Source organism: Pristiophorus japonicus, chromosome 6, assembly GCF_044704955.1.
Source record: "Pristiophorus japonicus isolate sPriJap1 chromosome 6, sPriJap1.hap1, whole genome shotgun sequence".
Lineage (NCBI taxonomy): Eukaryota > Metazoa > Chordata > Chondrichthyes > Pristiophoridae > Pristiophorus > Pristiophorus japonicus.
Genome location: NC_091982.1, coordinates 26,217,293 through 26,239,141, shown reverse-complemented (window position 1 = coordinate 26,239,141; position 21,849 = coordinate 26,217,293). Strand labels below are relative to the sequence as shown.

Below are 21,849 nucleotides of genomic sequence, written 5' to 3'. Positions count from 1 at the left end.
TGAATCAGTTGATCTGCGCCTGACGGCAGGGGGTGAGTGTGGGTAGCGGGCGAGGGGAGGAGAGATGCAGTTGGCCTCAATGCTCTTGCGTGAGGGAAGGAAAAAAAATCAACCACGGTTCCCATTCTTGATGGCTGTGCAGTAAACCCAGCTGGAAAGTGAATGCGTGTGTACATAGGGCAATCACATAGGACTTGGCTGTGATGGCTCCAAGATGGAAGTGCGTGCCAACGCTCACTGTCTCAGGTCATACATGAAGAATGGCCTCTTGGGCCGGAGACCTGTATGTGCCCATGGAACCATCCCCGAGGATAAGGAGGGGAGAAAAGAGAGAAACATTTAATACAGATATTAAAGTAGTTGACAAGAACAAGCTGTGATTACTGGATGCCTTTTGCATTTGATACTAAAAAAAAAATTATAAAGAGTTTGGCAAATGGACAGCAATGTAATTTCAGCTTCATTCGAATAGATTTTTATAATCTGATTAGGAGCAGTCATCATTTCCATAATAGACTTTTCAGCCGATTTCTTTGAATCTCATTTGTATGTTATTAAACCACAGCGTGCACTGCTGTGAGGACTGGTAATGATATATTATGTACATTTGTAGGCATTCCTTTATTTCAAATAAGTCTCTCAATTTGCATAAGTCAATCATGGTGGCATTGGGAAATTCAGGCAAACTTCAAGCTCCTCCCTCCCCCAATAAGGAGGACACCACTAATAAATTATGGACATACTCTCTAAACTAAAAATCAATAACCAGTAACATTTTTCAATGACAGTTGTTAAATTTGTGCCAATGAAACATTCAATATCTTACCGTGCCCATTGATCATGGGAAGTTTCTCGCAAACAGGTAGTGACATGGTCACATTCCATGGCCACCTAGATGTGTACTAGACCTCTAAATATGGGTAAACTCCTCTGTAGCATCAGCATTCTGGATCTGTGCAATATAAAGCTCTGCATTTCTGCCAGCACCCAAGACCTGAATTTTCATTGGTCCTGAGAGTTACTATCAGAGGCAGTGCTCAACACATGCTCTCCAATAGACCCAACAGGGATTGGTGGGACACTGGAAGTGGAGACGATGAGAGGGGTGTGCATCGGTCATGAGGTTCGGCCTCAGTTCCACTCTCGTGCTGTGCTAGGTTAAATGCAAAAATATAAAACAATGCGTGACCATATCAATTTTGCTCAGGCCCTCAGGATTGCCGTCCAACTGCAGAATCACTGGAGCTAATGGGCTGCATCAGTGGCCAATATACTAACAGTTAAAAAGGCAATCACATGTTCTCATCCAGTGTAACATCTGTGCTCATAGCAGAGAATCTTTAGAATAGATTCTGCTTAAAATAAATTATTGTACTGAATAAACTGAAGTGTTATTCCAGAATAACAATTTTGGATTTGTTGACAAATTTCTATAATATAACAAAACTCAAAAAAAACGGATTTCAATTTTCATTCTTACTTTTGATTTTCATGATGTGGAAATATTCCTGATTAAAGTTACTAATTCATACTTATCCGCAGAAAAGCAAATCTCAGCACGAAGGGCATGATTCCAACTCCGTTCTCCCTATCGAGTTTTGGTCTTTTCAAAAATTGACACCCTTAATCAACACTAATTGCTCTTCACTGCAATATTCAGTCGGTTGGCAATCTTGTTTTAAGAATACTTTGGAATAATTCCACACTGTCAGTAATCTATGTCTTTTGCCTAATAACTAGCGAGATCAGGATCAAGCCAAATGTAGAATGAGCACAGAAGAGGATGGAGTAAAAAGATCCAGCCTGCACAAATCTCTGTCTTGGAGTAATTCCTTTATTAATACATCTCTATAAAAGATAAACAGTCATATGTTATATTGCTGCCCATGGGTAAACCCAGTATACTGTCATGTAATCATTAATAAACATGAACTGACTATAAGAACTATACTACACCTTTTATGAAGTTTAAAACGGGGAGGAAGGAAGAATGGAGCAGTGATTGGGGTTTAAGAGACATGGGAACAACATAGGTCAATCATCATGCTACAGAGGCAGGAACTCTGATGTCGCAAAGATTGTTTGGAGAAAGAACAGAGAATTCTGTAACTGGGCTGAAAGAATATTTCCCATTTCTCTGTGGGTGGGTGGGTGAAAACACCAAGTACACAGTATTTGCTGTAAACATGTTTGAAAATTAAACTTTTGCTGTCTACTTTTAAATTATCCAAATTATTGGGCAGTCAGTTCCAGAACTGGAATGTCCAGACAGGCAGACCTTACTTTTCAGCCAATCGAATCAATCAACTGAAGCACAACTAATCATGTGGCTCATGTGAAGCATAAACACTGGCATGGACCTGTTGGGCCGGGTGGCCTGTTTTTGTGCTGTAAGTGCAATATAGTCATTAGTCACTGGATTATTCAGTGGTTCCTGAACAAATCTCAACTGAATACAGCATTACCTGAGAAGCAGTTGCAGTTGGGGTCGATCTTGCAGTCACATTCTGTTGACATGCCAGCAAATATGAAGATCTCGCCATTGGTAGTGACTTGTTGTATGCGGTTGATCTTTCTCTCATCCGTCTCCGCTATGTAAAGTGCCCCACTGTGAGAAACAGCAATGGCTCTGGCTGACTCCAGAGTGGAGTGAATGGCCATCGTACTCATGAGAAAATGGTTGATGCCTGGTACCTGGCAGTGGATAGGCCGGCCTGCAACAATCCGCACACGACTAGTTTCTGAGACCTGTAGTACAATGTTGTTGTCAAGCACGTAGAGGGAATTATCAATGGGATTGACTGCCAGATCAGTTGGCCATTCAAGGCGCACCTGCAAAGAGCAACGATTTGGACTTTATCAATGAACAGTGAAAGAACAGCAAATTTGCCATCCAATGTCTTGATATGTATTTGAACAACAACAAGCAGTGGCATCGTTTTTTAATGGAGCAGCTTCAGTGGAAAGGCATTGAACATAATTTTCTTTGAATATTTGTTCAAAAATCTTTGCTTCAAGTATTTCTTTCTGAACAATATTCTCTACAAATCCTCATTTCTACCATAAACTGACACACAAGCATCAGGCACAAGAATTCTGGAAACGCTGATACTGCACGGATCTGAACCTTATTGAGTTTATTTGAATAACTGATATACTCTTACCATGAAGCACTGCTTGGGATGGATGAGGCAGTTGCTTTCCAAATGAGAGGGAGAGAGAGAGAGCAGAAAGTGGTGTGTAATTTAAAGGCAACAAGCATCCAATTTCTAGAACTGATTTATATTACAGAAGCAGAATAACGTAGTATCATCCAGAGTGAGAGACTGTAAGCGGTTCAGATCAAGTTAATCAGATTATGGGTCTAGAGCTTCTTTAGGGCACAAAGCGATTAGTGATTTAAATCAGCTTGTTTACCCAAATCGGATTCCATTCATGCGCCTTCAGCACAATTGGCTTTGCACCATAATGGAATGGCAAATTACATTCTGAGTTAGTATCAAAGTTAATATCCTTTCAATAGGAACATGTCATTCTTTTCATTTCAATCTTTCATTTCTCCAACAATCTTCTGAAGTTTAAAACCGAAGCTTGGTTGTCACCTAATTATGACTTCCATGATTTACCTCATTGCTTTTACTCCTTTCAAACTTGGTGGTGTGCTGAATATGGATCCTACTGTGAATTGTCTGTAAATCCACCCAAAAGATGTAAAAACTTTTATTATGCATGCACAGTGTAGGCCCAGGAAATCAAATTTTGTGATTAACCTTTTAAACATTCAATATAAAATGCTTAATGTGAAACATGAAAGCTGTAAATACTGACCTCCTGTAATATGTAAGAACACCTGTTGGCTCCTGTTTAAAATGCTAATCTGTGCTAGAAACCCCAACACAATAGAAGCAATATTGACTGCTGAGAAACCTTTTGTAGAAATGTAAAACCACACAAACTGTAATCAGAAAAGAAACCCCAACACAATGGAAATGATACTGCTGTAAGAAATCTTTTGTAGACATGTAAACACCGAGACTGACCAAACCTTTGTAGAAATGTAAACACCGATAGTAAACACAGTGAGGTCGACCGCCCACCTAGGAGGGACACCATCACCGGCAGTGGGGAAGATAAAGAGCAACAGCCAGGCACCACAAGGAGCAGCGCGAGCAGCTCAGAGAGGGCGACAAAGGCGAAGAGGGTGACGACATTTGACATTACCGGAGCCCAGAGAGCGGATTGGTGTGGTGTCGTGAAGCGGAAAGAGCAGGAGGAGCAGCAATCCGACAAAGGTTGCGAGAGAGCCGAGCAGCCAGCCCAACCAGCATCAACTTACCTGCTAAGATAAGTAGTAAAAAGAATCAACGTGTGATGTCACAGGAAAGCAGGGAAGTGATTGGTTAGTGCATTTCTCTCTCTTGGGCATTGCTTTAAATTAAGAATCAGGATTAAAATCTAAATCTAATTAAAAACATTATAGATGGCAGGGTAGGCGATGTGTCACGGCTGCAACATTAGGAAGCTGGTAAACACCATTGAGGTCACCGCGACCACATCTGCAGGAAGTGTGTGCAACTCGAGGAATTTCGACTCAGCGTTGATGAGCTGGAGTCCGAGCTGCGGACACTGCGATACATCAGGGAGGGGAAGCGTTACCTAGACGCTGTGTTCCAGGAGGTAGTCACACCCCTTAGATTAATTAATTCAAATTTGATCTGTGGTCAGGGACAGGAAGGTGTGACTATGAGTGAGGCAGGTATGGGGACCCAAGAATTAGCATTGGAAGAGCATAAGCCCTTGCAATTGTCTAACAGGTATGAGATGCTTGCTTACTGTGTGGACGAGAACGGAGACTGCAGACCGGATGAGCAAACTGACCACAGCACTATGGTACAGGGAGCCATTCAAGTGGGGAGAGTAAAAGGAAACCATGGCCCAGAACTTAAAGAAGGGTAACTTTGAAGGTATGAGGCGTGAATTGGCTAGGATAGATTGGCGAATGATACTTAAGGGGTTGACAGTGGATAGGCAATGGCAGACATTTAGAGACCGCATGGATGAACTACAACAATTGTACATCCCTGTCTGGCGTAAAAATAAAAAATGGAAGGTGGCTCAACCGTGGCTATCAAGGGAAATCAGGGATAGTATTAAAGCCAAGGAAGTGGCATACAAATTGGCCAGATATAGCAGCGAACCCGGGGACTGGGAGAAATTTAGAACTCAGCAGAGGATGACAAAGGGTTTGATTAGGGCAGGGAAAATAGAATATGAGAGAAAGCTTGCAGGGAACATTAAGATGGACTACAAAAGCTTCTATAGCTATGTAAAGAGAAAAAGGTTAGTAAAGACAAACGTAGGTCCCCTGCAGTCAGAATCAGGGGAAGTCATAACAGGGAACAAAGAAATGGCAGACCAACTGAACAAGTACTTTGGTTCGGTATTTACTAAGGAGGACACAAACAACCTTCCGGATATAAAAGGGGTCAGAGGGTCTAGTAAGAAGGAGAAACTGAGGGAAATCCTTATTAGTCGGGAAATTGTGTTGGGGAAATTGATGGGATTGAAGGCCGATAAATCCCCAAGGCCTGATGGACTGCATCCCAGAGTACTTAAGGAAGTGGCCTTGGAAATAGCGGATGCATTGACAGTAATTTTCCAACAATCCATAGACTCTGGATCAGTTCCTATGGAGTGGAGGGGAGCCAATGTAACACCACATTTTAAAAAAGGAGGGAGAGAGAAAACAGGGAATTATAGACCGGTCAGCCTGACATCGGTAGTGGGTAAAATGATGGAATCAATTATTAAGGATGTCATAGCAGCGCATTTAGAAAGAGGTGACATGATAGGTCCAAGTCAGCATGGATTTGTGAAAGGGAAATCATGCTTGACAAATCTTCTGGAATTTTTTGAGGATGTTTCCAGTAGAGTGGACAAGGGAGAACCAGTTGATGTGGTGTATTTGGACTTTCAGAAGGCTTTCTACAAGGTCCCACACAAGAGATTAATGTGCAAAGTTAAAGCACATGGGATTGGGGGTAGTGTGCTGACGTGGATTGAGAACTGGTTGGCAAACAGGAAGCAAAGAGTAGGAGTAAATGGGTACTTTTCAGAATGGCAGGCAGTGACTAGTGGGGTACCGCAAGGTTCTGTGCTGAGGCCCCAGCTGTTTACATTGTACATTAATGATTTAAACGAGGGGATTAAATGCAGTATCTCCAAATTTGCGGATGACCTGGGTGTCATGGTACATCAGTCATTGAAGGTTGGCATGCAGGTACAGCAGGCAGTTAAGAAAGCAAATGGCATGTTGGCCTTCATAGCGAGGGGATTTGAGTACAGGGGCAGGGAGGTGTTGCTACAGTTGTACAGGGCATTGGTGAGACCACACCTGGAGTATGGTGTACAGTTTTGGTCTCTTAACTTGAGGAAGGACATTCTTGCTATTGAGGGAGTGCAACGAAGGTTCACTAGACTGATTCCTGGGATGGCGGGACTGACATATCAAAAAAGACTGGATCAACTGGGCTTGTATTCACTGGAGTTCAGAAGAATGAGAGGGGATCTCATAGAAACGTTTAAAATTCTGACGGATTTAGACAGGTTAGATGCAGGAAGAATGTTCCTAATTTTGAGGAAGTCCAGAACCATGGGTCACAGTCTAAGGATAAGGGGTAAGCCATTTAGGACCGAGATGAGGAGAAACTTCTTCATCCAGAGAGTGGTGAACCTGTGGAATTCTCTACCACAGAAAGTTGTTGAGGCCAATTCACTAAATATATTCAAGAAGGAGTTAGATGTAGTCCTTACTACTAGCGGGATCAAGGGGTATTGCGAGAAGGCAGGAATGGGGTACTGAAGTTGCATGTTCAGCCATGAACTCATTGAATGGCGGTGCAGGCTCGAAGGGCCGAATGGCACACTCCTGCACTTATTTTCTATGTTTCTATGTTTCTATGAAACGTTGTAATGGTAGGGGACAGTATTAGGGGGATAGATACAGTTCTCTGAAGCTGAGAGCGTGAGTCCCGAAGGCTGTGTTACCTGCCCGGTGCAACGGTTAAGGACATCGCCCCAGGGCTGGATAGGAACTTGGAGTGGGAGGGGGAAGATCCAGTTGTTGCGGTCCACAGTGGTACCAAGGACATAGGTAGGACGAAGAAAGAGGTTCTGCTGAGGGAGTATGAGCAGCTAGAGGTAAATTAAAAAGCAGAAGCACAAAGATAATAATCTCTGGATTACTACCTGAGCCACGAGCAAATTTGCATAAGGTAAATAAGATCAGGGAGTTAAACACGTGGCTCAAAGACTACTGTGGGAGAAATGGGCTTTTGTTCATGGGGCACTGGCGCCAGTACTGGGGTAAGCGGGAGCTGTTCCATTGGGATGGGCTTCACTTGAACCAGGCTGGGGCTAGTGTCCTGGTGAATCGAATAACTAGGGCTGTAGAGAAGGCTTTAAAACAAATAGTGGAGGGGAGGGTTCAGGTGAGTGGAAATTTAAAAAGTCAAAAAGTAAGGAGAAGGCAATAGAACAGGGTAGCACTGGGGAAAATGATAACCAGAGCGCGATAGGAAGGTAGAGAATGTATAAACACGAGTATATCAGAAAGTAGGATCAAAGCAGGGAAAAATGGTAAAAAAATAAAATTAAAAGCTCTTTATCTGAATGCATGCAGCATTCGTAACAAGATAGATGAGTTGACGGCACAAATAGATATAAATGGGTATGATCTGGCAGCCATTACAAACACGTGGTTGCAAGGTGACCAAGGCTGGGAACTGATTAATCAAGGCTATTTGACAATTCAGAAGGATAGAGAAAGAAAAAGGAGTTTGGATAACTCTGTTGATAAAGGATGAGATCAGTGCAGTAGTGAGAAATGATATTGACTCAGAAGATCAAGATGTCGAATCAGTTTGGGTGGCGATAAGAAATAATAAGAACAAGTCGTCATTGGTGGGCGCAGTCTATCGGCCCCCCAGCAGTAACTACACTGTTGACGGAGTATAAATCAAGAAAAAATGGAGGCTTGTAAAAAAGGAACAGCAATAATCATGTGCGATCTTAATCTTCATATTGATTGGACAAATCAAGTTGGCCAAGGTAGCCTTCAGGAAGAATTCATAGAGTATATCTGGGATGGTTTCCTTGAACAGTATGTTGCGGAACCAACCAGGGAGCAGGCTATCTTAGATCTGATACTATGTAATTGAGACAGGATTAATAAATAATCTCCTGATAAAGGATCCTCTAGGAAAGAGTGATTATAGCATGGTTGAATTTCAAATTCATTTGGAGGGTGAGAAAGTTGGATCTGAAACCAGTGTCTTAAGCTTAAATAAAGGAGACTACAAAGGTATGAGGCAGAGTTGGCTAAAATGGACTGGGAAAATAGATTAAAGTATAAAACAGTTGATGAGCAGTGGCGGACAGTTAAGGAGATATTTCACAACTCTCAACAAAATTATTTTCCAGTGAGAAGGAAGGACTTTAAGAGAAGGGATAACCCTCCGGGGCTAACTAAGGAAATAAAGGATGGTATCAAATTGAAAACAATGGCACACAAAGTGGCCAAAATTAGTGGGAGGATAGAGGATTGGGAAACTTTTAAAAAAACAGCAAAGGACAACTAAAAAAATAATAAAGAGAGGGAAGATAGATTATGAGAGTACACTAGCAAAAACTATAAAAACAGATAGTAAGGGTTTCTACAGTATATAAAAAGGAAGAGAGTGGCTAAAGTAAATCTTGGTCCCTTAGAGAATGAGACTGAGGAATTAATATTGGGGAACAGGGAAATGGCAGAGACTTTGAATAAATATTTTGTATCGGTCTTCATGGTAAAAGAAATTAAAAACATCCCAATAATGGATAATCAAGGGGCTATAGGGAGGGAGGAACTTAAAACAATCACTATCACTAAAGAAGAAGTATTCGGTAAAATAATGAGACTAAAGGTGGCCAAGTCCCCTGGAACCGATGGCTTGCATCCTCGCATCTTAAAAGAAGTGACTGCAGAGATAGTGGATGCATTGGTTGTAATCTAACAACATTCCCTGGATTCTGGGCAGGTCCCAGCAGATTGGAAAACTGCAAATGTAACACCACTTTTTAAAAAAGGAGGCAGACAGAAAGCAGGAAACTATAGACCAGTTAGCCTAACATCTGTCGCTGGGAAAAGGCTGGAGTCCATTATTAAGGAAGCAGTAGCAGGACATTTGGAAAAGCATAACACAGTCAGGCAGAGTCAGCATGGTTTTATGAAAGGGAAATCATGTTTGACAAATTTGCTGGAGTCCATTGAGGATGTGACGAGCAGGGTGGATAAGGGGGAACCAGTGGATGTGGTGTATTTGGATTTCTAGAAGGCATTCAATAAAGTGCCACATAAAAGGTTACTGTACAACATAAAAGGGTTGGGGTAATATAATAGCTTGGATAGCGGATTGGCTAACTAACAGAAAACAGAGAGTCAGGATAAATGGGTAATTTTCCGGTTGGCAAATGGTCACTAGTGGGGTGCCACTGGGATCGGTGCTGGGGCCTCAACTATTTACAATCTATATTAATGACTTAGATGAAGGGACCAAGTGTAATCTAGCCAAGTTTGCTGATGATACAAAATGAGTGGGAAAGCAAGTTGTGAGTTGTGAGGAGGACATAAAAAAATCTTCAAATAGATATAGACAGGCTAAGTGAGCGGGAAAATATTTGGCGGAGGGAGTATAATGTGGGAAAGTGAGAGGTTATTCACTTTGTCAGGAAAAATAAAGAAACACATCATTATTTAAATGGAGATAAATTTAAAATACAGAGGGACCTGGGGGCCCTTGTGCATGAAACACAAAATTTAGTATGCAGATACAGCAGGTAATCAGGAAGGCAAACAAAATCTTGGCCTTTATTGCAAAGGGAATGGAGTATAAAAGCAGAGAAGTCCTGCTGCAACTGTACAGGGTATTGTGATGTCACACCTAGAGTACTGCGTACAGTTTTGGTCTCCTTATCTAAGGAAGGATATACTTGCATTGGAGGCAGTTCAGACAAGGTTCACTGGGTTATTCCTGAGATGAAGCAGTTGACTTATGAGGAAAGGTTGAGTAGGTTGGGCCTATACTCATTGGAGTTTAGAAGAATGAGAGGTGATCTTATTGAAACATATAAGATACTGTGGGGGCTCGACACGGTAGAGGCAGAGAGGATGTTTCCCCTCGTGGGGGAATCTACAGCTAGGGGACATAGGCCCAAGTTTCCACATGATTTGCTCCTGATTTTTAGGAGCAACTGGTGGAGAACGGAGTATCTTAGAAATCGCAATTCTCCACATTTAAGTTTTCTGCAGTTCTCGTCATGTAGAACAGTTTCACTTTGGAACAGAATTTTTTTTCAAATGGGGGCGTGTCCGGCCACTGACGCCTGATTTGAAAGTTTCCACAGTGAAAACGTACTCCAAACTAACTTAGAATGGAGCAAGTGAAGATTTTTGTAGGCCTGAAAAAACCTTGTCTACACTTTAAAAAATCAGGCGCAGGTTACAAATTAGGCGTCCAGAACGAGGTGGGGAGTGGGGGGGTGGGGGAAGGGAAGTCATTACATTCTCCAATAAATCCTTAGTTATACTTATACAAATATTATACAAATAATTCCAACCTGAATAAAAATTTATAAGCAAAGAAAAGATTAAATAAACCATGTTCCTACCTGTGTGCAAGTGCTTCAGGCAGGGAGAAGGCTGCAGGAAGCCTCACAAGTTGAGGCAGCCGTTCCCGACGGCAGGAGTGGGGGGGAGGCAGTGAGGGCCTGACCGATGGCAGCGGGGGGGAGGCAGTGAGAAGGCTGCAGGAAGCCTCAGAAGTTGAGGCAGCCATTCCCGACGGCGGGGGGAGGGGGAGGCCCCCCTGCCGTCGGTCGGGCCCTTCGGGAAACGGCTGCCTCAACTTCTGAGGCCTCCTGCAGCCTTCTCACTGCTGCAAGAAGCCTCAATGCTGATCATGGAAGGGCAATGTGCTTTTATTTAAAAATTTTAAAAATTGAACAGCTACAAAGAACTACAAAAATGGCCGAGTGCCAATGTTTCCTTCACACTGCGCGTGCACGAACGCTCCAACGCGCACGCGCAGGGTTGCCGGCACGAAAAAAACTCATTTAAATGGTACCCGCCCCCTCCTACTTACAAAATCGGCGCGAGTGGTAGGCTCCGCCCCCTGGGCGCCGCGCCAAGCACACATCGAGCTGCAAAGCGCTCGAGAATAGCGCGTTTTTTTTCAGGCGCCGTTTTCGGCGCGAAAAACGGGCGCCCAGCTCGGAGGGGCGCCTGTTTTGCCGCGTGTGGAAACTTGGGGCCATAGTTTCAGAATAAGGGGTCACCCATTTAAAACTGAGATGAGGAGGAATTTCTTCTCTCAGAGGGTTGGAAATCTGTGGAATTCTCTGCCCCAGAGAGCTGTGGAGGCTGGGTCATTGAATATATTTAAGGTGGAGATAGACAGATTTTTGAACGATAAGGGAGTAAAGGGTTATGGGGAGTGGGCAGGGAAGTGGAGCTGAGCCGAAGACCAGATCAGCCATGATCTTATTGCATGGCGGAGCAGGCTCAAGGGACCAAATGGCCCACTACTGCTTCTATTTTTTATGTTCTTATGTTCATGATAGCACTAGACTAGACAATACGCCAATTTTCAAAGTGCTAAATGAGTGCTCAAAGAAGATAGATCATCAATGGATCTAAGGAAGGATTTGATGGGTGGTAGGTAGCCATGGAAACAATAGCTGAGAAAAGGGACATGAGTTCACAGACTACAGAACAGCAGCTCGCAGTCGTTAGAGAGGGGTGACGTTGTCAGTCATCAGAATTTGTGCTCCATGAACCTGTCAGACCACTGGGTCGATCGTGAGGGTGCAGGGAAACTGAGGCAAAGACTCAGCAAAGACAAGTGGGAACACGGCTGCTGTAAAGAAAAGGTGACTCGGTCAGAAGGGAACCGAGAAACTGGTGACTATAACGTAGCTTAGCAGCTCAAGGGATAGACTGATAGGTGTAATAGGTTGATCAGTATTCAGTAAAGACTGTCACGCACAGTGTGAACTATACTTACTGGTGTCTTATTTTCCAGTGTCGAACTCTGAGAAGTAGCCGGTAGTGTTAACTAATTTTCTTGCCCGCTACAAATTAATCCAGGATGAAACCATCGTCCCAGAACAGGCACAACTATATTCACACTTACTAAATTGAGCTACAAGTGAAAAATATGGTAATAGAGCAAATTGACTTTAATTTGGTTCATCCAATAATGATTGAAATAAGAAAGAAGTTAAGTGGAGGATAGAAATCACAAAATGGCATTTAACAAGATGAAGAAGTTTCTGTGTAATTGTAACCTTAAGCTGGTGATAAGAGGTAGTCTTAAATTAATAGCTCATTCATAGTCAATGGGCAGAAAATCCATCTCAGAATGCGTAAGTTTTATGTGTGGTAACAGCATTGTAAGGATATAGGCCCCAAGTTTCCACATGATTTGCTCCTGATTTTTAGGAGCAACTGGTGTAGAACGGAGTATCTTAGAAATCGGAATTCTCGTCATTTAGTTTGCTCCAGTTCTAGTCAGTTAGAACAGTTTCACTTTGGAACATTTTTTTTTTCCGGCCACTTACGCCTGTTTTCAAAGTTTCGTCAGTGAAAACTTACTCCAAACTAACTTAGAATGGAGTAAGTGAAGATTTTTGTACGCTCGAAAAAACCTTGTCTACACTTTAGAAAATCAGGCGTAGGTTACAAATCAGGCGTAGGGAATGGGGGGGGGGGGTTTAAAGGGAAGTTTACAAACATTAAACACTTCAGTTTTACAAATAAAGAGCCATCATCAATAATAAATGATAAATACATCAATAAATCAACCAATAAATCAATCAAAAAAATTAATAAGAAATAATTTTTTTTTAAAATCAATAAATAAAACATTTTCTACTTACCGACTGCAGCACCGGGAGCCCTCCAACAGCGTTCTGGGATGCCCCCCCACCCCCCCAGTGTGTCTCTGTCAGTGTCTCTATCTCTCTGTCTGTCTGTGTGTCTCTCTCATTCTCTGTCTGTCAGTGTCTGTGTTTCTGACAGCGACGGGAGGCGGGTAGAGGGAGAGAGGGGGGGAGCAGAGGGAGGGAAGGGGGAGAAGGGGGAGGGATGGGGAGAAGGGGGGAAGAAGGGGGAGGGGGGGAGAAGGGGATAAAGGGGAGATGGGGGGGAAAGGAGATGGAGGGAAGGAGATGGGGGGGAGAAAGGAGATGGGGGGGAAAGGAGATGGGGGGGAAGGAGATGGGGGGAAAGGAGATGGGGGGAAAGGAGATGGGGGGAAAGGAGATGGGGGGGAAAGGAGATGGGGGGGAAAGGAGATGGGGGGGGGGAAAGGAGATGGGGGGGGGAAAGGAGATGGGGGGGGTGGGAAAGGAGAAGGGGGAGGGAGGCTGAACGGGCCGGGCCCGAGACTTCGGGCAGGGCCCGTCCCCAGCACCAGATTTACATGTAGATGGCGTTGGGTCGGGTCGGGGGGGATGGTGGGAGGGAGGTCGGTTCGGTTCGGGTCGGGGGGAGGGAGGGAGAGGGAGGTCAGGTCGGATCCAGTCCGGGGGGGGGGGGGGGGGGGAAGCGGGAGTCGGGTCGGGTCCGGGGGCGGGGGGGGGGGGGGAAGCGGGAGTCGGGTCGGGTCCGGGGGTTGGGGGGGGAAGCGGGAGTCGGGTTGGGTCCGGAGGCGGGGGGGGGGGGGGAAGCGGGAATCGGGTCGGGTCCAGGGGCGGGAGGGGGGGGTGAAGCGGGAGTCGGGTCCGGTCCGGGGGCGGGGGGGAAGCGGGAGTCGGGTTGGGTCCGGAGGCGGGGGGGGGGGGGAAGCGGGAGTCGGGTCGGGTCCGGGGGTTGGGGGGGGAAGCGGGAATCGGGTCGGGTCCAGGGGCGGGAGGGGGGGGTGAAGCGGGAGTCGGGTCCGGTCCGGGGGCGGGGGGGAAGCGGGAGTCGGGAGGAAGCAGGAGTTGGCCGAGGGAGGAGCCTTATTCACGCAGCCCCAGTGAGGCCATTCGGCCAGGGCTAGGGGCTGCATGCTTCGGGCCCCTCCCACATAGTTTCGGGTGCCTGGAACTACTGCACTTGCGCGGCCACTGTAGCGCGCACGTGCAGAGGTCCCGGCACTGTTTTCAGCGCAGGGACCTAGCTCCGCCCCCTACAGCTCGTGCTGCGCTGCGCCGAGGGCCAGAAGACCTGACCTGCAGGGAGGTGGAGAATACGGAGGGTTTTTTTAGGCGCACTTTGTGGCGCGAAAAACGGGCGTCCAGGTCGGGACTGCGCTGTTCTAGGCGCGGCTCGAAACTTGGGCCCATTGAAACTGGTCTTTTGAACGGTGAAGGAAGCAGAAGATTAGAGTCATTTGATTCACAGTGCAACAGAAATGATTGAAACTGAAGACTGAATAATGACAGGGTCCTTGAAGTATTGCAAGAGAGATGATTCTAAACAAAAGAATTGTACACTGTAAGTACATCACTCTGGAATCACAAAAAGTTGTTGGGTTGTTGCTGTCTGGAAAAGTTGACAATGATGCAACACGAAAAGGCCAAGAAAACCATGCCCGAGATAATACAATGGAATCGATAGATAGAACTTCAGGTTCTGATACAATCCAGCTGTGCAGTGCCTAAACAGAATGGACTGATCATCAAAGTTCAGAGAGATAACAAATGCATATAACAATAATTAACATTGTAGACCCCCAACAGATAGCTGGACTCCAAAATGAAATATATAGCGACCTAAAATAATCCACTGTCATTTTGGGATTGTCCCCCTACATCGAAAATGTATAGATAATTACTAACATTGAAACCTAGCTTTAGTTCAATGGATAATGCAATGCTCAGTGTGGTACTGAACCATTTTGACCAGAAAGGTCCAAGGTTTGATTCCTGGCCTGTTATTTGATTTCCACTGGTTTAGTAATAGGTGAGCTCATTTTCCCTCAATTAGAAAAATGAAAAAAGCCAAGGTTCCCTTTCCTGCTCACTATCCCACAATTCCTGGCAGAAAATGTTAAACATGCCCCTGCTGACTGAGTACCACAGGAATATTGATATTTAAAACTTCAGCAAAGCCCAGAGTACCTGACTTAATTTCAAACCCCTCTTGTCATTTTCTTTCCTCAAACCCAACTGCAATAACATCAGGTTGTGACAAAACCAGGCTCTTGTAAAATAAATTAAAAATTGTATGGAGATAAAATATATACATACAGCAAGTCATAGGGTGCTTTCATATAAAGTTTGACCCCAGGTGTACAATATTACATTATTGTCTTAATCCAAAAGAGCTTGTGGCCACGACAGGAATAGCTCAAGCATGCCGATTAAATATTGTTAATACTGCAATATTGCTCCAAGAAAAGCACATGGCCTCCTTCGCCCGGAGATCGTGACGTCATCCCCATGCGCATCGCCCCGGTAGCACGCCAAACCCGAACTTGGGTTCCGCCCCTGCAGCATTGCCGGCCGAAAACACATTAGGAGACCAGACGCTTCGGGGGTGATGATTAAAGGCGAGGTAAGTTCAAAAAACATGTAACTGTTCACTTTCAGGTTTGTTGCTGCTCTTCTTTGCCCGCGATCGATTAGCCCGGCACTCGGCTGCAGTGCATTGGGCTGATCAGGCTGGATCGCAGCTGCCTTCGGGAAGATAGTAAGTTTTTATTTTGCAGCGGCTGCAGCCTTGGCCCTCCCCTCTAAGGGAGGGAAGGAGCCTTTCAACGTAGCAGCACTGCTGAACTTGCTGCCCCGCCAGATGCCTCTTGCACTCCAGGAAGGATTTAGTGCTTGATTTAGTGCTCCACTTCCTTCCTGAAGTGCTACCCCCGAATTTTAAAAACATATAAAAAGATTAGCACGCGGCGCGAAGTTTATCTATTTTTAAAAGTTAGCGCCCCAAATGGGTTGCTCCCGAATTTCTCCCCCTTTGACTTTGAGCGATAGTACCATATGGGCGATATCAAATTACCATCCCGTTTTACAACACTCTCGATTTTTATTTTCAGAGATGTAAAACGGGATGCTGATTCCCTATCAGCCATTTGACACAATCGCACAAAGTCAAAATCTACCCTGCTCTTATGTATTTTCTCTCGCTCTCTGTTTTCCATGGCAGCTGGTAATTATTCCACCATTTACACGCGATCTAGACTCATCTTTTTCTAACTTCTGCCATTACCACTCAAGTCAGCTCATCATCCCTTTTGTCGCTCAAATCTCTCCTGTCTTCCACCCTATCACATCCTTCCCTTTTGTTCTTTCCTCCCCTCCCCCTTTCAGTGCTCCTTAAGAATTTGTTAATTTCGAACATTCGCCAGTTCTGACGAAGGGTCATCGACCCGAAACATTAACTCTGTTTTTCTCTCCACAGAAGCTGCCTGACCCGCTGAGATCGCCAGCATTATCTGTTTTTATTTCAAAATCTACCCTGTTGTATTTTTCAATTCTAAGGTGGGGGAAGAAGTAAACATTATAATTAAATAAATAGAAATCAGCAAAATAAATTCGTTGTAGCTCATGGTATTCAATGTAATTGTTCCCTGGTTAGGAACAGGCTAAGCATGTAATTTTTTTTTAGAGAAAAGAACTAGTGGAAAGACATTAACTGCATAAAGCGCAGCGAAGGTTCACCAGACTGGTTCCCGGGATGGCGGGACTGACATATCAAGAAAGACTGGATCAACTGGGCTTGTATTCACTGGAGTTCAGAAGAATGAGAGGGGATCTCATAGAAATGTTTAAAATTCTGATGGGTTTAGACAGGTTAGATGCAGGAAGAATGATCCCAATGTTGGGGAAGTCCAGAACCAGGGGTCACAGTCTAAGGATAAGGGGGAAGCCATTTAGGACCGAGATGAGGAGAAACTTCTTCACCCAGAGAGTGGTGAACCTGTGGAATTCTCTACCACAGAAAGTTGTTGAGGCCAATTCACTAAATATATTCAAAAAGGAGTTAGATGTAGTCCTTACTACTAGGGGGATCAAGGGGTATGGCGAGAAAGCAGGAATGGGGTACTGAAGTTGCATGTTCAAGCCATGAACTCATTGAATGGCGGTGCAGGCTCGAAGGGCCGAATGGCCTACTCCTCCACCTATTTTCTATGTTTCTATGTTTCTAAGTCAATGGATTGACTTTATAGACAATAAAGTAAAATGTATGACATTGGCTCGGGCACCCATTAAACACCTCTCCTGATGTGTATTTCTATTGACTTCGCTGGAAATGAAAATCAGCAGAAGTGTTTAATGGGTGGCTGATCTGATATCGCATGTTGTACACTTTTGAACAAAGTCAAAATTATCCCCAACTAGTTTCAGATATTCTGCCTTCACATCAAAGTTTTTTTTTTTTTTTTTGAAATTCGTAGCCAATCGTTCCAATTCTTTGTCAAATCACAAACGCCAGAGGTCACCCTGGGCCCATTCAAGGATCACTCTGCGCCAATGCTCTTAGCCAAAAGGCCTAGAGCCACTGCATCGTTCCTGGAAGTACTGCAATACCAGGTTCGTGCCATGGAGGTGGATGGGTCAGGTCCCCCACACACTCCGTGGACGCAGTGTAATACTCTGCTGGTCTTTGAAAGAACTACTATAGTTTTTCTCCTCTCTTCTGAACCAGTGACTCATGCTGGGCAATGGTTCCATGGGTATCAGGAGTATTCAGTACTTTGTCCCTGTGACCATTCTTCATGCTTGAACCTAGACACTAATTGTAGGATAAATGAGGGGAGACATCACTGTCTGGCCTCAGACTACATGTGCACACTTTCCTGCAGGAGTCACTGGATGATGATCAGGAGTGGGAACTCTGGCTGATTTTTCTTCTCCCTAGTCCAGAGGGTACTGAGGTTAATTGTAGTGCCCCACCCTTGCTCTGGCTGAGATTAACTAACTAAACACAGACAAAGGACTGATCTTGGGACAATGCTATACATACTTTGCTAATTAAGGTGTCTTTGAACATTTTGAAGACAATTATCCTCAGTCATCAAAAAGCTTTTTTGGATCTAAAACAGTAGAATTACTACAAATCAATGCAAGTGTTTGAAAAATCAATGCTATTTCATATCCAACATGGCACCTGCCTCTCTCGTCGCTATTCATTGTTTTCTCTGGTGATTAGTCAGGTTATCTATTCATTGCACTTGGTAGCCTGCCAAAAAATGTTTGTAATTCAAGTCACTTTAATGTAAGTGAATTCACTTAGTGCTTCTCCATTTCTTGGCTGCACTTCGAAAGCCAGTAGCAATGTTTACATCGCACAAAGATGATAGATTTCAGCATATTCTTGGCACATGGAAAGTTACATTTAATCATTGGGATGGTGAAAGTATGCTCCAGTTGAATTAACTTATAAGAGCACTACAGGCCAGTAATATCCCAGGTTAGCTCTAAATCAATCTGAGTTAGCTGCTTTCAGCCAGGCCGTGATAGAATCAGACAGCACAAAGGAGGCCATTCAGCCCATCCTACTTACGCCAGTTAGTCCCACTCTCCTGCTCTTTCCCCAAAGCTCTGCAAATTTTTCCTTTTTAAGTATTTATCCCATTCCCATTTGAAAGTTACTATTGAATCTGCTTTCACTACCCTTTCAGGCAATGCACTCCAGTTAACAACAACTCGCTGATAGGAGCACTGTTCCTGGATTTAGTGCTCAGGCTGAGGGAAGGGATAAATCAGCCAAGATTTGCTGCATTTGATTGCTCTGGATAGTGTATTTTGGATAGTCCATGTGTATGTTGGATGAAGAAAGGTTTGGGCTTGGCTGGTGAATGCCTGGTGCCCTGTGGAATTATACCCCAGCAAGGAGCAGAGAAATTTGGTGCAAATAATAAAGGGAAAAATGTTGCCCTGAGGAGATCAGGTTGAAGATTTGCTCTGAGAGATAGGAGTAGTAAAACTTTAAATCTGTTTCATGGAAATACTCTTACAATTTTGTTACACTTCAAATGTAGAATAATAAAAATAAAAAGAAAGGGAAAAGAATAACTCATAAAGAGTCATTTTAACCATTGGTGATGGTGTAAAATGACCGATATCGGATTGGTGCTCATTATAATTCCCACACAATTTTCCCTTCAAGTTACTGCAGAGAAAGTAAAATTGGGTGCGTTGTATGCACAATCATAGAATTATACGGCAGAGAAAGAGGCCATTCGGCCCATTGTGCCTGTGCCAAATAATTTGACATCTTTGTACACCACCGCCCAAAATTAAAATGCCTCCCATAGCGACATATTTCCCTGGTGTACCCAGGTTTGTGTATTAAATTTGTGATAACAGATTCCTTACAAATAAAAATGTTAATTTACTTCCCTCAACACAGATAAAGCACACATTCCTTTTAATAACACTGGGACTTCTCAATTGGAGAAAAAACAATTATGCTCTACAATCTTTGCACACAATTTTACTTGCTTCAATGGAAGAAAAAAACCTGGATTGCATGCAACCAAAAACATAACTAAAATAAACACATTATAAAAAAACATTGAAAAGCCTAAATATGAAAGACTGCAACTTTTTCTTTGACTATGCCCTGAGGATACCTGTTCTTGTATGATTTATTTATGCAGCTGTACATTAGTCTGCGTGGGCTCTCTTTCTGCACCTCACCATGTTCTCATTAACATTTCCGTCTGTACACAGCAGTAAGGATTTCACCTCACACCTCAGTGTTGTAGGTTCAAATCTTGGTGGAGTTTAAGGATCGAGTTGCAGTCATGTGTGTAATAAATTCATCAATTTTCAATTAACACATTGAATGCAGCTTTATTGTTCGTCTTTTACTCAAAAATGCAAACAAATGGCTCATTTGGAGTGTCAGAGATGGTATTGTTCAAACTATTAATACTTTGGGGAATTTAATGCTGCTTTTATAGTGGCAGTGTTTTAATTCAGATTCTGTGAGACCAGCATCATTGAGCTGGCTCCCGGTGTTATGATGCCAAGTCTGATTCCCTTTTACCAATGGCAGACTCATAAAAAATTAAAGTCTAGGAGTATGCCAGTGAAGAGCCTTTAAGTACCAGTTAAAGGTCCTGGGCTGGCAGCCTTAATGAGAACATCCCTTTGGTTGTGCCACTGAAGTTAACTGGGGAAAGAAAAATATGGCACAAGTGTCATTAACCTTTCTGGCGTTCTTCCACTTTTGATGTAATTTCCTTCTATAGGTCCCAATTACTCTCCATCCTATGGGTTTTAATTCAGTTTTCATATCTACTTAATGTTTAGACACACCAGAAAAACTAAGGCTGGAATTTTACTGGCGCTGAGAGGGCAGGATCGGAGGCGGGTCAGTTGTCAACATAGAAATGATTGACAGCGGGTCGGGAGCCCACTGTCAACCCTCCTCCATGCTAGTCTCCCATGTGTCGGGTCTGTCAATGGTTAACAGACCCGACACCAAGCGGCGGGGGAAGCAATTTAAATTATTAAGAGGTTGTTAAAAGCCAATTACAAATCATTTTGGACGCGGTTCACGGCGCTCGGGGATCAAGTTAGGTAAGTAAGTCGGGTGCTCCATCAGTATCCATTCTTCTGAATAGTTGACAGCTGCAAATGTGGTATGAAAGCTATCATTTCACAGCTGTTCACTTTCCAATCTCAGAAGCTGGAGCCTTCAGGATTTGAAAGCCACAATTAAGCTTTATGCAGGTTGGAAGTGTTTGGAGTAAACTCTCTATCCAATGAAATCTCTTTGGAACAACCTCTCTCACCATTGACAGATCGCTTCTGTCATCTCAACCTCACCTGCCATCTATTCCATCAGCATCGGTACCCTTGAAAAAATTCTCACCGTGGTCCTCAGAATCCCACCACGATCAGTCCAAACACCAGCATCACCAGCACCAACACCAACCTTCTCCGCAATCAACTGATGCTGCACAGGATACAGGGCATCAGCACCTGACCACATTACTGCCCGGGAGGCCAAGGATGGCCTCACCATGGCCAGATTTACTTCACTTGATGCTGTACACCCTGGCTATCACATGATGCGCCGGGTTGGCACCACCCCACACCAGCACCAGAAAACATTCCTGCAATGCCCAAGCTATTCCTTTCACACTCATCACCATTGCAGGGGGGTACTATTCTGTCTCACCATTCACTGGAACTCACTAAGCCACTTGCAAAGGTGCACACAAATCTGACCAAGAAGGCAAAGCGCTAAAAATAAAGCTTTAAATGTTTGACAAAACATTAACAGAAACTTTGCATGAACATTGGTAATAACATCCAAATGCTGATCCTTGTGTGTTGTTAGTTGGCATGATTCGACTAGGATGAGGGTGAATGTGAGGGGTGGCTAATGAGATGGAGAAGTGATAATGTAGATAGAGAGAGGGGGACAGGTGGAGATGCAAGGTAAGTTGGTGTGAGTAAGGATGTGCAGGAGTAGGGTAGAGAAAGCAGAGTGATGGAGATGTGATGAGTGGCACAGGAGGATGAGGTTGAGTGTGGCTTTGTAGTAACATTTTGTGATCTATTGAGATAATTGAAAAGTTTGTGCCACTGCAGACTGGTCCTCCTGACAACATCCCTGCTTGTGCCCTCCTGTGCAATGTTTAACCAGGCTGCGTTGGTGTCCTGGGTCGGTCTCTTCCACCCATTGGAAGGGGAGAGAAATTCTCTGTGTGCTGTGACTTCTTCCATAAGCATCTGGAGGGAGTGATGGGAGAGCCTGGATGCAGCCGTGCACCTTTGTGCAATGCTTGTCAGTGTTTTCAGCACCTCACTGCTGTACAACACTGGCAGCACAACTGCCAAAATCAATGTGGCCAT

At 44.1% G+C, this 21,849-nt stretch overlaps 1 protein-coding gene across 3 annotated transcripts in view; it reads right to left on the bottom strand.

Annotated features, from left to right (window-relative positions):
* The window catches only part of tenm1 (teneurin transmembrane protein 1), a 1,011,052-nt gene that overhangs the window by 87,117 nt on the left and 902,086 nt on the right, over window positions 1–21,849 (bottom strand). For all 3 annotated transcript variants that reach the window (XM_070882702.1, XM_070882701.1, XM_070882703.1), the window contains one exon: window positions 2,466–2,832. In XM_070882702.1, coding sequence (XP_070738803.1) covers window positions 2,466–2,832 — 367 coding nt within the window. The remainder of the gene's footprint in view (window positions 1–2,465; window positions 2,833–21,849) is intronic.